At 39.6% G+C, this 16,742-nt stretch overlaps 1 protein-coding gene across 2 annotated transcripts in view; it reads left to right on the top strand.

The window, feature by feature from the left end:
* Nucleotides 1–3,634: 3,634 nt before the first annotated feature.
* The window catches only part of LOC113016306 (uncharacterized), a 36,461-nt gene continuing 23,353 nt past the window's right edge, over nt 3,635–16,742 (top strand). For both annotated transcript variants that reach the window (XM_026159045.2, XM_026159046.2), the window contains exons 1-13: nt 3,635–3,913; nt 4,045–4,202; nt 5,274–5,848; nt 8,114–8,134; nt 8,226–8,285; nt 10,721–10,774; nt 10,866–10,910; nt 11,102–11,128; nt 11,482–11,526; nt 11,640–11,684; nt 12,024–12,077; nt 15,098–15,166; nt 15,268–15,336. In XM_026159045.2, coding sequence (XP_026014830.1) covers nt 4,052–4,202; nt 5,274–5,848; nt 8,114–8,134; nt 8,226–8,285; nt 10,721–10,774; nt 10,866–10,910; nt 11,102–11,128; nt 11,482–11,526; nt 11,640–11,684; nt 12,024–12,077; nt 15,098–15,166; nt 15,268–15,336 — 1,215 coding nt within the window. In that variant the 5' untranslated portion in view covers nt 3,635–3,913; nt 4,045–4,051. The remainder of the gene's footprint in view (nt 3,914–4,044; nt 4,203–5,273; nt 5,849–8,113; nt 8,135–8,225; nt 8,286–10,720; nt 10,775–10,865; nt 10,911–11,101; nt 11,129–11,481; nt 11,527–11,639; nt 11,685–12,023; nt 12,078–15,097; nt 15,167–15,267; nt 15,337–16,742) is intronic.

Below are 16,742 nucleotides of genomic sequence, written 5' to 3' on the forward strand. Positions count from 1 at the left end.
TCAACACTCACCCAAAGTGGACACAGACATAAAGAGACACTATACACACAATCACACTCCCCAAGCGTACTCTAAGCCCCGGGTCTAGGTACCCTTGCCTCTGGAGGGGGAAACTGCACCCAGACCCAGGTAGTGTTACCCTTTTCCCTGGGGTGGGGAGATGCAGACCGCCCCCATACTCTGCAACCCGCCAGCGAAAGGGGGCCCAGGCCCATCTGGACCGGGGCCCAGTTCAGATCTCGCAAAACTTTTGCGAGATCCCAAGTTTTTTTGCGAGATCTTGAAAAGGTCCGTCTTAATTTTTTTTCCTTCCATGTCTCCTGCAGGGCTCCGTAAAAAAGAGCCGCCAGGTGCTAAAAAATAAACCTTAGACTCAAACGTTAGAACAGGCTTTTGCCCGCATAAATAATAAATACTCACAAAGAAAACGGCGGCTGTTACAAAAGCAAGGCTAATCAAATAAGTTTTTAATTGAGATTTAAAAGATTAAATTGAATCAGACGCCCGAATAGCTAGGGGGAGGTTATTCAAGAGGTAGGGTGCGACAGCGGCGAATGCGCGGTCACCTCTGGTCTTGGGCCGAGAACTAGGTCGCACCAGGAGCATTTGGCCTGCTGATCTAAGCGCTCTCCCAGGGATATAAGAGCTGAGGAGACCCGTAAGAATTAAGAGGGGGGTTATTTTCTCTAGTCTATTTGAGAGAGCTTTGCAGATTATTTTAAGGTCTACATTTATAAGGGATATTGGACGATAGCTTGAGGGATATACAGGGTCTTTGCCTGGTTTTAGCAGGAGATTAATGTTTGCAGAATTCATATTTCATGGAAGTCTGCCCTTTTCTTTGATTTCCAACAACGTTCAGTAAAAAACTGGTGCTAGAATCGTCCAGAATTCTTTGTAGAATTCTGCAGGAAAGCCATCTGGACCCGAAGCCTTATTATTGGGCACACTTATCAGGGCTTCCTGGAGTTCACCTGGTGTCAGTGGTGAATCCAGTGCCATTGCTTGAGTGTCTAATAATTTTGGAAGAGTTGTTGTCCAAAAACTGATCAATTTCTTTTTTAGATGGGTTTATTTGTGGTCAATACAACGTTTTATAGAAATCCCTGAAAATGTTGTTTTTTTGTTTTGAACAAGATTCATCTGTGTTCCCAGATGAATCTTGAACAGCAGAATCTTGTTTTTTCTTTCTTTATTTTTAACTGGTTTGCTAGAAATTGACCGGATTTATTACCATGTTCATAATTTAGTAAGCGTAGTCTTTGTACTAAGAATTTATATATATATTTTTTTATCAATTATCTCATTTAATTCTAGTTTTGTTTTGCCTATTTTGTTCATTGTTTCTTGATCTTGGTGAGACACGTAGGCTTCTTCTAGGGATTTGATGTTTTTTTCTAATTCCTGAATATTTTTGTTTTCTTCTTTCTTTTTATGTGATGAGAAAGAAATTATTTTACCTCTCATCACAGCTTTCCCTGCTTCCCATCTGCTTCCCATAGAACAGATGCTGAAGTTCCGGGAGTGTCTTTATAGTCTAAATATAGAGTCCATTCTTTTTAAAAATATTTAATAAAGTCTTCATCTTTGATAAACATGTGAGAAAAAAAGTACATTCCTTACTGTTGGGGTGAAGGGAGCGCCATGCATCGCAAAGGCCAAAGTCGCTCATATACTGTTTGATTATATTTGGACTGCCAATTACGCTGAGTTCCTGCTGTATTGAGCCTATCCATTTCTTCATTTAGTCCAAGTGTTATTCCAGTTTCTGAGTTATGGGAGTCTGGTTCAAGTTATATGGTTAAACCCTGGGAATACAAAACTCCTCTGATCCAGTACTGCACAGATATTATAATATATTTCAGGAGCTATGAAACTTTTCTTTGGAACTGAAAAGGATTCATGTGGGTCCAAATTAGACCTACTGGTTCTGAACAATATAAATAAATGAATATTGAAAATTCCATCCAGATGTACTCTCAGAAATATATTACACTAGTATTTACCTGTAGACACTACATTGGTCTGTAAATATTCTTATTAGTTTACTTAGTTCGGAGTATTGTAAATGTCAGGAAATCAAGTCAAAGGAAAAACAGATAAGTGCTCTGGGTGTTTTCATAGGTGGATTCTGGTAACTTCTTTTGCACGGTGTGTTACTTTAAGAGTACGGAGCCCCGCAGGGGACATGGGAGAAAAAAAAATTAAGACGGACTTTTGCGAGATCTCGCAAAAGTTTTGCGAGATCTCGCAAAACAAACTTGGGATCTCGCAAAACTTTTGCAAGATCTCGCAAAACAAACTCGGGATCTCGCAGGCCACCAGCTCGAAGCCGACCGGGAGGTCGAGGCACGATGTGCCGGGAAGGCGGTGTTCCTCCTGGCTGTAGTAGGTCTCGACTTCCCGTTATCTCCGAAAACGTCGGAGCACTTTTGCAAATATGTGATGTCTTGTAAACCGAACAGGTATCTGACGTTTACACAACTACATTCACGCCTGAAAATATCTTAAAAGTGTATTTTGTGACCCAGAAAGAATAATATTACAACTAAGTAGCTGCCGCCATCGTTGGAATTCAACTTTTCAACTCCCGAGTTTGTTTTGCAAGATCTTGCAAAAGTTTTGCGAGATCTCGAGTTTGTTTTGCGAGATCCCGCGTTTGTTTTGCGAGATCTCGCAACGGGGCTGCTTGCACTGGTTAACCTACAGAAAATGACCATGGAGTGATTGTTCCCTTGGCTTGATGGAGACTTCAAGCTTTATTTTCTTTTACTCTTACTATTCCTTTTAGCCACAAATAGATTCTAAAAATCCAATATACATTAGCGGTATATTCAGACAGAAAAAACAATGAGCTAAATGTTTACCTCTGTTAATGGTGGGGTCCAAAATCTGAGCTAAAAGGCTGGACTTACAATTATCAGGTAAACACAAATATGAATAAATATTAAAATAATATTAAAATAAATACTACTGGCTTAGATGGAAGGCTAATAACATGTACAGCAGGGGGTCAATGGGACATTTTTAGATGAGCTTCTGTCATACATCTATAAACTGCAATGAGTTCACAGTGGCTCCAAGAGGCAAAATAGTTACCTGAAATAGCTAACCTGGACTTCAATGGTCCAGTCATATTGACAGTTAGATAATAGAGTAACACCAGTGGAGAGGCTACAGCTCAGGAGGTAGAGCAGGTCAACTACCAATCAGAAGGGTGGTGGTTTAAGCTCTGGGTACTCGAATCTGGATGACCAAGTATCCTTGGGCAAGGATAACACAAAAAAGCACTTAGGTGTATAAAAAGTGCTTGGATGAGTGAGGCATCTTGTATATTGAAAAACTAGATAGATTGCCCATTTTCTCACCAGACATATTATAATATCGTTATCTTTATGTCCTAAATTGCCCTACTGCCACAAAACACACTGAAAACACGGATAAATACTCACTTGGAACCCAACCAGCAATTACAAAAAAATGAGCTTAGAGGGAAAGGTTACTGGTTGCTCGATCATGTCTTTCTAGAATGTCTGTAACTGCCTCTCTACCCCACCCACACTCTCACCCAAAGGGAGCGATCATCAGAAAAAGGGCCGGACTTCTCTTCATTTAATGCAAGCTTGGGGATGGCTTGAATTTATGGGAGTCCCATGAGAGCCAGAATAAAGGTTTGGGGTTTTTCACTGCTGCTTCAGCTTCTGGTGTGACTATATGCTGCCTGCTGCATCTGGAGACTCTGCAACAACTTCTGCAACAGGCCAATAAACATGACGCACAGGACATGGAATCAAACTTACTCTGACTGAAGAAATTCTTATTTGTCCTATTTTAAACTTTTTCCTGAATTTCACTGCCAGGAGAGCTACGGAGTACAGGGCACAAGTTCTTAAGGAGTCAGCAACACTGCAAGGTATGCATGCTTGATGGCTGAGTCTTAAACATTTATGCTTGTTAAAGCTTGTTCTGTGAGTGTGTACAGGGTTTTGTGCGCAGTATTCAAATGCATCTCTTTTTTAATCGTTTTTCCTTTACCCCTGTTAGAGAAGTCATGGTCCCCTCCATGCACTGGCTCCTGCTGCTGTGGGGACTTCAGGGTCTGTTGGCACAGGACTATGAAGAAGGCGATGAAGAACCAGCGGTAACCCCTAAGAAGAAGAACAAAGTATATTCTTCAAACTTCATACCTCCAAATGGCAAATGTAAGTTTTTTGTTTCAAGAATTTCTAAGAAAACCAGAGTCTACTTTTTTTCTTTTCCACTAATACTCTAATTTGGAGGAAGTGGTGTGGAATTTGTTCAGGTAAGGAAACAGTACAGCTACAGGTGTAAAAAGTAGAACATGATATTCAACAAGGACATCGCTGCAGGATGCAATCCACCTGGATTGATCGTATCTCTGAGGCTTCTCAGAATCATCCATCTCCCTCGTGACCATTCAGTGCTCTGTTACCCAAACGTTTTATTCGCTCAGAGTCCTGTTTCCCCAGGCACATTCTCTCTGTGACATATTCCCGTGAAGATTAATGTGATTTATCCTCAGCCTGTATTAGATCTGTGACCTCCTTCCACCAAGGTTGGTGCAGCAAGTTGAGTTACTTTTATTTTCTTTTTAAAATGACATGTCACATTCACAAAGTCATCACACTGTTCTGGAAAAGCGATCAGCCTATAACAGTCAATAAACCTAATAAATCACCTTTCCCCCCTCTAGAGGACAGTCTGATAAAAATGTCACCCCTAGTAATGAAATTTGTTTGACTGTGATCAGTGGGGTCTTTGCATTTGGCTGGTATCATTAAAATGAAAATTTCCAGCCAACAAATACAGGAAAATTCATTGTATCCAGAGGTTTGCTGTGAAGCTTAACAGCTGTCCTGTAACAGTGAAATGCAACATGTGCTTTGTTTGCTAAATACTTACTTGGTCCTTTACGCTCTGCATTTTAAATGTTAAGCATTAGTTGATATCACTCATTGGTTATATATATATATATATATATATATATATATATATATATATATATATATATATATATATATATATATATATATATATAACATAATGTAATATGTTAAACATAATATAATATAATGCGATTCGATTCTGACCTGAGGCCCTTTGCTACGTGTCGTCTCTGCTCTCTTGTCTTGTTTTCTCCTGCCTCTTCACTAATAGCTTCATTAATATTTAAAAGCTGAGAGATTTCAGTTTAAGGCAGCTGATATTTTTGCTATTGCATGTTTCATAAAGCCTAACTCCTCTCTTTGCAGCGCTTGTTGATGAGGACTGCAGTTTGGAGATAGCTTTTCTTATCGATAGCTCAGAGAGCGCCAAGGACAACCATGCCCAGGAAAAGCGCTTTGCCTTAGACTTGATGGACCGGCTGCAGGGCCTGCGGCTGCAGACTGGACGGGGGTTGAGTTCCCGTGCAGCCCTCCTTCAGTACAGCAGTCACGTCATCATAGAGCAGACTTTCAAACAGTGGCGAGGCACAGAAGACTTTAAGGCCCGAATTTCTCCAATTGTGTATATTGGCCACGGCACCTACACCACCTATGCCATCACTAACTTGACCCGCATCTACTCAGAAGAGTCAGATACCAGCAGCGTAAAGGTGGCCATTCTGCTCTTTGATGGCATCTCTCACCCAAGGAACCCAGACATATTTTCAGCTGTGGCTGATGCCAAGAACCAGGGTGTCCGTTTCTTTGCCATAGGAATCACGCCTGAAGCCAACGAGCTGGCTAATAAAGCACAGCTGCAGCTAATTGCTAACTCTCCAGCTTCCCGCTACCTTCACAACCTGCAGGACAGAAACGTTGCGGAAAAAGTTATTAAAGAAATTGTGAGTAAAAACAACATTTAGTTTTTGCTTGTTTTGGATTGTATGCTACAGACTGGCTTATTAGCTTTTTATGGTACACTGCAATAAAAAAAAAAAAATTTGCCCCCTTTCTTGATTTTTTAGTCTTTGGCATTTGTCACACTTACATGTTTCAGATAATCAAACAAATTTTAATATTAAAAAAGATAACCAGAGTAAACACAAAATGATGATTTAAGTTATTAAGCTGTAATGCTGCCCAAGCCTTCCTATGAGACAAGCCTTTATGTGTTTTTCTGGCTTGGACTTTTCCCACGGATGCCATTTTTGTCCAGGCTTATTCTTCCTGTTGAACCCTGACCTTAACTGAGGAAAGTGAAGATTGCATTTCTTTAGATGTTGTTGTTTAAGGAGCTTGGAAAGAAAAGCGTCTGCACTTGTTTAAGTTTCTTGAAGACGTTTCACCTCTCATCCGAGAAGCTTCTTGAGTTCGTAGAGAGTCCCAGATTTTAAGCCCTATGGGAGTGTCATGCACCCCCTACTGATCCTCTACCTAATCACACGAGCCAAGGTGTGAAAACGGGTGTGATAAGGTAGAGGATCAATAGGGGGTCCATGACCCTCCTTAGACTTCGATGACCTTGATGACTGAGAACCTTTACAGACATTTAGATGTTGTTCTGGGTTCTTTTGTGACCTGTTGTATTAGTTATTGAGGCACTTTTGGACCACTGTTTCTAGTTTTCTCCATTTGTGAATAATGGCTCTTCATGTGGGTCAGTAGAGTCCAAAGTTTTTCCAGACTCTGTTCTTGACATTGTTTTTCAACAGTTTTTTTTTGTTGTTGTTTTTTTTAAAGAAAGAGTCATGATGTGTTAGTTTCTGAGATCATTTAGCAAACAGGTTTGTCAAACAGGTTCTTTTTAAGTGATTTCAGGATTTATCGAGTATGGCATTAATCAAGCCTGGGCATGCCTAGTGAAAATGAACTAAGCTTTGGATCCCCCCCCCCCCCCTCCCCCCTTAAATAATCATTAAAGAACCACATTTTGTATTTATTCATGTTGCTTTTTCTCATGCTAAAATGTGTTTAACCTGATGCAAAATTTCATTTTTTGCTTTTTGGGGGTTTGACAAATACGCACTAACGCTAAGAAATCATGCAGGGTGCAATTAATTTTTCATGGCACAAAAATATAAATTGCCCAATTATAGTTTTCTAAATACATTTTCATTTAAGCACCTTGGAAGAAAAGCCTACGCTCATGCATGTTCAGACTTACAAGTTATCATTCTGAACTGGCTAGAAACCATATACCTACGGCTCTTACACTGCTTGTGAAATTGCATGTATGTTTGATATTTGCCTGTTTCCAGAGGGGAAAAGAATTATGACAGATAAAATCTTCAAAAAGCCATTATGCAGACAGATGCTTTCCAAATCAAAAGTCTTTAGTATCTCAAGGCACTGAATAAGCACTTCCACTGCTGCTGCCATTGTTACCACCCACTGCTTTGATTTCTTGCCTTATTGCATCCCCTATGTACACCTGCTACCGGCTGCCATGGTAATAGATCTGCTGTCATTAGCAATAAAACTCTGTAGAGAAACGTGATGAAACTAAGAAACATTTTATGTTGACTTAAGTTAGGTAAGTTAACTTTTATAAGTATTTCTGCCAAGACAATTGCAGCATGTGTTGCTCTGAAACATTCTCCAGACATGCTTCCAGGCTACTGGCAGCAACATGTGCTTCACATTATAACTCTTTGTGGGAAAATTGGGTGCAGTAAATACAGCAACACAGCAAACCCATGCAAGCATGCTTCATCATTCAACAAGCCCCTCAAATGCCACTCAGGCTTCAAACTTAAGCTTTACTGTTGACACAGGTGGTACACATGACAAAGGAAAATCTTTATGGAAAACCTGCACCGAGGTTCCCAGAACACTGGATCTGACAGACTGAATTCTCATGGCATGCAACAGCCCAGCAGCATCTACACTCACGACTTTCATCTCATTGCCTTGTACAGTCAGCATCTGTATGTCATAATCATGTAGTCCTGTCCCAGCTGAGAACTTGTCTTTTATCTTTAGTTCCCATTGAACAGCAACACTCAGGTCCTCTAATAACAGACGTGTCTTTAGATGTGTGTTTTGAAGCCAGAATACTGAGAATATTGTCTTACCTTCAATTTTGAGCTACTCTGTTGAATTGTATAAATGTAAAAAAAAAAAGAAGGTTACAACATCTTGATATTGTTCTGCTTCTTCCATCACAGACGGCTGTGGCTGATGAAGGGGTAAGTCTTGAGCCTCATGTTTTTCCAGACATATTTTGTTATATATGCCCCTGTATGGTCCATCTCACTCTTCTTCTCTTGTTTTTTGAAGTGCCCCCTGCAGAGCAAATGTGCATGTGAGAAGGGTGAGAGGGGACCCAGTGGACCTGCTGTGAGTATGCCAACATCTATGGAGCAGAAAAGTGTCCAATAATCAATAATTACTAAATAAAGTATTTAATATGTAACTAGATAAATAAAATTGGGTAACATTGCCTTTTTTCTTATGTAACAACACAAGGAAAATAACTGCATTTTACATATAAATAAAAGATAAATATTTAATTTAATTTTACAGAGTTGCTCAAAACCAGGTGTGAGAGGTGTGACCTCTATAAAAACAAGGATCTTGAATGTTCACTAGTCTGTAGCATTCAGATATTTGTTAACACAAAGCAGGAGACTCATCATCAGTAACCTTAAAAAAATCAATCACTGTTCTGCATCAATCTAGAAAGAGTTATATGGCCATTTTCAAATAACTTGTAGTCCATCATTGTACAGTGAGCAAGATTATTGAGAGCAGAAAATATTCACAAATTCCCAAACTTCACCCAAATGTCAAATATTGCAGTGCTCAAAGAAATTACTAAAAAAAAAAAAAGCCCAAGAGCTACTTTTCAGACTTTACAGACTTCAGTTAGCATGTTTAATTTTAAAGTTGTTGCCAGTACAGTTAAAAAATTGACTGAGCTATCAAAATTACATATACTGGCTCATATATATATATACGTATATATTTGGCTGGATGTCCTTTAGTAAGTCAACTCTGCACCAGATGCTTCCTGTATCATTCTGATGGATATTTGACCAAACTTGTTTTCATAGGTCATTTAAATTGGTTGGTTTCCTGATAGAGACCCTGTTTTTAATCATAGTTTCAATATGGCTGAGGTCAGAGCTTTGAGATGCCCACTCCAAAAAGTTAATAGTTTGCTTTATCTTGCTTGTGTTATCTATTCAAAAACCAGTTTTGATGTGGGTTTGGGATCATTATCATGTTGGAACACCCAAATATGTCCACGTTTCAACTGTTTACCTGATGATTTTAGATGAAGTTAAAGAATTTGGAGTTGGTCCTCTTCATTATTTACTTTTTGTAATGTACCAGTATCGCTGGCAACAGAAAAGCCCCAGAGGCTAGAGGCTACTAGACAGTTGGTACAGTGTTCTAAGTTTTGAGCCTCACCCACCGAAAGCCTCCAAACATACCAGGGTTGGGGTTGTCACTCACTATAGAGCTCTGTTTAACAGAAGCAAATAACTGCAGCATTTGAATTCTAAATATCTTCTTCAGAGAAATACAATTTAGAAGAAGTTAAACAGTTTGAGTACACTGCTAAACAGCCTTTCTTCAGTTACATTTTTAGCTTTAGTCATTAGAAAATTGTATTTTCTGCTTTTCCAGATCAAAAAATAATAAATTAGAATGACATTTAAAAAACGCCACTATGTAAAAATTTCTGTAGTATAAAGTTATGAAATTATATTTAATAATTCATTTATCAATTTTCAATTGTTATCATTTATTTTACAGTCATAATCCATACTTTTCTACTGTGCTGAAAAGACATTGACGCCAAAACTGGCTTGCTTGATAACAAGCACAGCACAGATAACAACTCAGTGTCTATGCCAAAAGACTACTTGCACATTTTTGGAGGGAGTTTAGTAAATCTTATGGTTTTAAACAACCCTGAAGCAGTTAGAGTACATTCCTCTAGCGATTTTTTTCAGAAATGATCTAAATGTACATGAGAAATCTGCTGAATCACGTCTGTTAAAGCAACCCGTGAACTTTGGATTGTGTGAGGACACATCTCAGCAGATACAATGTTACAATGAAAGACCTCCTTTGCCTGCCAAAGCCATGTCGTGACAAGAGGATATCTTTTATTGTGGCGAGAAGGTCAGCTTCAATTAGACACTGCAGTTTTTCTTTGATGTATTTTCACAGGATGAGAACAGCGTAATTACCCTCTCAAACCTAATGCTCCAAAACCAAAGCTGTGTCTATCTGCACACACTGACGGAAACACTGTATGAAGACAGACACACACAAGAAGGCGTATACTTACAATGTAAGAGCATGCATAGTTCACAACACAAAAACAGCAAAAACAACCAGACGGTTTTTCGTCTACGGACTTACACTCGCATGCAGACCACATCTCTTTTGTCTCATCTGCTCCCAGACTCAGCGGCTGTGATGAACTGGAAACATGTTTCTGTTAAACAAAAAGAGCTGTTATACTGTGCATTGCAGCACAGCAATAGGAAGAAGGAAGGCTATTTTATTGGCCTTCGCTTCCACTGACAGCTGTTCAACATGCTGAAGGGTCTCCTGCAAGAGATGGCATGGGCCAGACTTAAAGGTGTATTGCTAGGTAGTTACAGTAAAATACAGTTATTCACTATCTGTACTGGGAATAAAGTTAATTAAATAAGATTTAATATATTTATTTTATACAAAGTATTAACAAACAGAAATGTTACTCTGTCGATGATTATGTATCTTTAACCTTGCTACAATGTTTTTCTCTACAGGGCAAGAAGGGTCGTCCTGGAGAGGATGGAAGCCCTGGCCCAAAAGGACAAAAGGTGCAGACTTGTATTTATTTCACACAGTTAAAGCACATGCAAACAACGTGGCCTGCCTTTCCTTTTTAAACTAAAATTCCCTTTTTCACAGGGTGAGATTGGGCTCGGTGGACTTCCAGGTCGAATTGGAGCAGAGGTGAGCTTAAATCAAGTTGGTAAGGTCAAGGCTAAGTCAAGACTGACAAATTCAGTGTGAAAGCCTTAACATCGCTCTTCCATAAATCTAATGATTTTAGAATGAGAAGAATGAAGTATTTTTTTGTTAACTGTATTCCAGCGCTTTTCTCTTTGTCTTTATCCTCCTGACGTGATGTTTTGTACACACAGGGAAAACCAGGATACAAAGGGGAGAAGGTAATGTATAGATTCTAGTCTCTCTTTATGTCTATCTCTCTGTCTTCATGGTTACGCAAACTTCCCCATGCTTGTGGGAAACTACAGAATTATATCCTCTGTACATGATATAATACAGTAATACTGGAAATGTGATGCAGTTCAGTTTTGTTTCAGTTTTACAACTTTGTTCAACTATCTTTGATGCCAATCTTGTGTTTACATATTTCCCATTGTACAATGATAAAGTTATCCTTGGGCATTACACTCTGTGTCATAAATGTGTCACAGAAAAACCATGGGATACAAGTCCTAAATTATGCATAATGATGCTATACTAAAGAACTCACCTAACACTTTTTATTCTATCACAGGGAGAGAGGGGGGAGTGTGGCACACCTGGAATTAAGGGAGACAGAGTATGTTGCAATTTGAATGTTGTGAAACAAATCTTATATGTGTGTTCAAATATTACAAAGTTGCTAAAGCACTGCTTGTGAATATGAAGCTTAACAAATGTCATTTATTACAGGGTCCTGAAGGACCAGTTGGACCAAGAGGAAATCGTGGACTTCAAGTAAATTTAAATTTTATTTCTCTTGGTATCAAATCACCTGTCAAAACATCCCACAATGCACTTAAGAATGATAAAAAAGAGGACAAATTTGTATCATTAAATTGTATGATATTTTTTAAATAGTGACTGTTAGTGGCAGGTACACATCAACAGGTGTAGCCTATCCATACAGCCTTAGCATGTTGTTGTTCAGGTCAGTAGGACATCAGGACAGTATTTTTATTTCAAAGATGTCGGTCTATGTTATCCATAATTAATTTACATTAACTTAATGTACTACTTCTGTCTACTACTTACTTATATATAAGTGTGTCACTCACACACTCATTTAACTTTTAGGGCTTATCCGGCCCACCTGGTGATACTGGACCTGAAGGTGTGATGGGCAAAAAAGTAAGTACTCCTCTGTCTCAATGAAGCCAATTGCAGTGGTTGACATGTTTGAAGCTTCCATCTAAAATACTGATTGTATGTAGTGTAGTGTAGCCTCGGTTCACATAATGGGTAGAGATCACTGCATCAGAGAAAGCCTCCAGCAGTCTAGGACTATTGCACCGTAACTAAAGGAGGATTCAGTGTGATCTGATCCAGCCCTGACTATAAGCTTTATCAAAAGCGTAGATGAGAGTACTTGAATGAAGAAGTTTGAATGGGTGGGTAAGTTGTATAAAATGCTTTGAGTTCTCAGAAAGAGTAGAAAAGCGCTATGTAAGAATCAGTCCATTTACCATTTACCTCACCTTATCCAGCCCTAACTAAGCTTGATTACAAAGGAAAATTTTAAGCCTTATTCTAAAGGTAAACAGGCTGTCTCGTGGGAGTTTGGCCCACAGAAGAGATGCTAGACTTAACGGGGAGCCAATGAAGGGAAACCAATATGGGAGAAATAGGCTCTCGCTTTCTTGTCCCTGTAAGTACTCTTACTGCAGCATTTAGGTTCAACTGAGGGCTTTTCAATGAATTGTTAGGATATTCTGATAGTCCAGCCTACATTCAATGTATTAACTTGTTTTTCAGGTGATTGGCTATTCAGAGTAAGTATCTGGTTAGTGTTGATGCAACCCCACTTTGATTAATACATCTCCAAATGGATACAGTAGATTTAAGTCATTTTAAGGTGGCTGGATTTAAAGTCACACAATTCATGTGAAATAAACGGTTAATGTGTTTTATTTATTGCTTTTCTTTAAAAAAAAAAAATTTTCTTGTTACACACAAAAAATGTGTTGATTTTCTTACTCTTCCAGGTGTCCAATAAGTTAACCAGTAACTGACAGGTTTAGCCAGAAGGTAATAATTAATGTGAAGACAGAAAATTGACTAAAAGAAAAACAGTTTATAAGTAAGAGCAGAAAACAAATGTTTGAAAAACATGGCACAGGGAAATTAAAAGTTATGTTAAAAAATGGGGAAATTACTTAAGAAAAAGAAATGAAATAAAACCGTTAGATGTCCCAATGAAAACACTGATGAGAGTAAAAATTCTCCAAAAAGCACCAGCATCACTGGTTGAGTTGAAGCTTAAGTCACCTGTGTAGGTAAACCTATACCCATGCAGGTGTACCTGTCAATTAAAGCAACCATAGATACACCTACAATATCATTTTAAGCCTGTATCCAAATACTTAATTAAAGCAGTAGTACAGTTGAAGCCAAAATAGTTTTTGTGCCATACTCAAAATAAGGGGCAGCACGGTGGCACGGTGGTTAGCACTGTTGCCTCACAGCAAAAAGGTCCTGAGTTCAATCCACTATCAGTCTTTCTGTGTGGAGTTTGCATGTTCTTCCTGTGTTTGCGTGAGTACACTGGCTTCCTCCCACAGTCCAAAGACATGTAGTTTGTGGGGATAGGTTAATTGAAAAATCTAAATTACTTGTAGTTCTGAATGGCTCTCTGCGACAGACTGGCAACCTGTCCAGGGTGTACCCTGCCTCTTGCCCTACGACAGCTGGGAAAGGCTCCAGGGACCCTGAGAAGGATAAGCAGAAGCGAACGGATGGATGGATTCTAAATGAGGTTTTTAATGTTGTAACGTTGGACATTTTAACTGGTGAGTCTATCAGGACTCACTCACTTTCAGAGCCACCTTAAGTGGCTTTAGAGGAACTTTATTTTTGAGCAATCAAGCCAGTCCCTACTTTTGTTTGATTGTTGTGTAGAGAATAAAGCATTTTTTACATTTAAGATAGATGCATCTGATTGTGGCAGCCTTTTCACTCCACCTTCCACTGTGGCCCCTGTGGAAGGGCTAGAAGTTCATTTGATTTTCAACAAGGCTGCACTACATGTCTTTAGAACTTGTTCCGAGAGTACAAAAGTGAACTAAAGGAGACATAAATCAGACATTCCTTTATATGTGATGGAATTCTCTCTGAACCAGAGACTGGCCTTTCCCCTTGTCCAGCCCAAAATCATTCATCAAAGGTGACCCAAAATCTTAAAAACCAGATGTATATCTAAAGGATACACTTTTTTTTTAAGCTGGACACATAAAGTCCTTTGAAGTCTGCTTTGGGTTAAGTCTTACATAGCCGTATCAAAGGAGCCTCCAATAATTCTGGTACCTGTGGAGTAGTAGTGGTGAAACATGAAACGCTTTGCTGCCTATGGAAGAATGTGACATAAATAAAGTGTTTGATCGTCAGATGCAAAATATCACACGCACAACATTGACATTTAAAATGCAATTTGATTAACTTCATCCAGCGCCGGCATAAATAACATCACAAATGTCAAGTAGCTCTACTAACTGATAACACTGATTCAATGACTATACATTTGAACGCTTTTATTGTGAGTTATGATCCGTCCCTGCTGGAACATTGGAAAGCCCTCTGAAGTAGCTCATCTGTTATTACCTTGTCAGCTTATTTGTCTGTTTCCACTTTTTAAGCCCCCAGTCCCGTGTTATACCTGCCAATTCTGCCATAAGCACACACTCCCCCACCAAGTGTTCCCTCCTTAATTATTTTGGAAGAATGTTCATGTTGATAATCTGGCTGTCATCCTATATCACCTCAATGGCAGACTAATGTCTGGCATTAAACATTGTCCCAACTTGCTTGAAAGGGCAACAGAAGAAAAAAAATCTACTGGTATGCGCCTGTTAACATTTCTACAGCCTCTTCACGCCTTTTGCTCGCCCTCCTGTTGCACAGCAAAGCTGTGATTTATGACCTCTGCGTGAATAATTGCATTCTTTAACAATAAAGCTAAAGGAATGAAGGAACCCCGTAGTCCTAAATCCCCTTTAAAAACAGCTGAGAAGGAGAGGAAGCAGAACATGTATGTTTATGTGGGTGTGGGAAAGAAAGTCAGTCATTTCGGATTTTTTTTGCTGTTGTTTACAACTGTACGTGCAACTGTTTATGCGCCTTTGTATCCACAAGTCTGTCCCTGCTTGTTTTTATAGGGGGAAAGGGGACTTCCTGGGCCACCTGGAATCCAAGGGGAACAAGGGATTGGCCTTCCGGGACCCAAGGTAAAGTCTGCTACCCTATTCTTTTGGAAAATTAAGTTACAAAGGCATAATAATCCACTTGACTCTCACCCTGTATGAGCACTCCTCTCACTTTCTTGCAGGGTGATATTGGTTTCCAGGGGCAACCAGGGCCTCCAGGTCCTCTAGGAATTGGTGAGCCTGGACCACCGGTGAGATAAACTAGCAACTCACACTTCACATTAGCATTGTAGATGATGGCAATGTAATGTCAAAATGCCAAATGTACAATGTAATGGGTATGGAGTAATGATGTCTAGGGGGTACTTAAACTTCTGGATACATACATAAATAAATAAATAAAATGCGAGAAGATAGCATTTTTCGCTCTTGGTACCTTCTTCCAAGCAGCTGAAATAGTGAATGGTGAAACAACCTGAGTAACTATGGCAACTAGCTTGCTAAAGTGGAAAAGTGCTGTTTTTGGACAAGGCAAAGGAGGCAGAAACAAGAGTAAACCTTGAAAGGTGTGAAGATTTGTCCAGTGGACATTAAATAAAGACCATTATGAGCATGTTTAGGAAGAAAAATACCTCTTAGACACATACAGCTTCAGCAGTGTATTAAATAGTTTAAAAAGTGATCTATTTCTGTATAAATGTGAATGATAGAATCGTTTGACATGTAAAGAAGCGACAGAAGAAAATATGGACAGCCATGCAGAGACATATTTTACCTGGAGAGACAATCTAACTTACATTAATTGTACCATTGAGATCAGTGTGACTAAAACTCAAAGCAAAGTGCTTGACAGCTGGGATATGCCTCTCTTTTTCCCTTGCAATGTTTTGCACCCTGCATAAGCATTGCAACTTTAGAACAATAATTGCTGAGGGAATAATGTATCTTTTGTGCAATATGTTGACCATTTTCTTATAGATTTTGTTACTTACTGTGTTTGTGGACAAATGCCTTCAGCCATACAGAATGCGGGCATGTGGTCAGGCGCTGATATGAGGAATACTTGATCTGGTAATATCAATCTGTCATGTTAATTTAAGGCTAAGCAAGCCTACCGCAGACATGAGCGAGACAGATAAATATGAAGGCATGCCGGCTCGGACGGATCAACCGATCAACAAGGTCCGCGTCAGGTGTTGAGGAACCAGGGCACCCTGACGAAAAGTGGGCTACTGGAACAAGAAGGCATCGGTGGGCAAGGGACGAAAACAGGGCGTTGTTGGAATGCTACTACGCAAGTAACCCCGGCGGAAGGGGCTACATGAATAGGATGAGGGACCTATGGATTCTTCGATACCCAACATCCACAATGACGGCGAAACAACTAGTAGCTCAGTGTTCCAACATTCGAAAGAAGGGACTGCTCTCACAGCTAGAGATTGACGAGGTACAACACAAATGCTATGGCAAGGAGGAGTCAGGACGCCAGGTCAGGGGGGAGATATCATCACCCCCACCCGAGATTGGGTACATAGCCCCAAGTGCGATAGGAGAAGGATCGTTGAGTGCGAGAGGAACTGACCTGAAAAATAGGATCATGGCCAAGCTTGAAACCTGGATCCCCCGTAGCAGGTTACCAAGATTACGTGAAGTACCC

This window comes from Astatotilapia calliptera, chromosome 23, assembly GCF_964374335.1.
Source record: "Astatotilapia calliptera chromosome 23, fAstCal68.1, whole genome shotgun sequence".
NCBI classification, from domain to species: Eukaryota; Metazoa; Chordata; class Actinopteri; order Cichliformes; family Cichlidae; genus Astatotilapia; species Astatotilapia calliptera.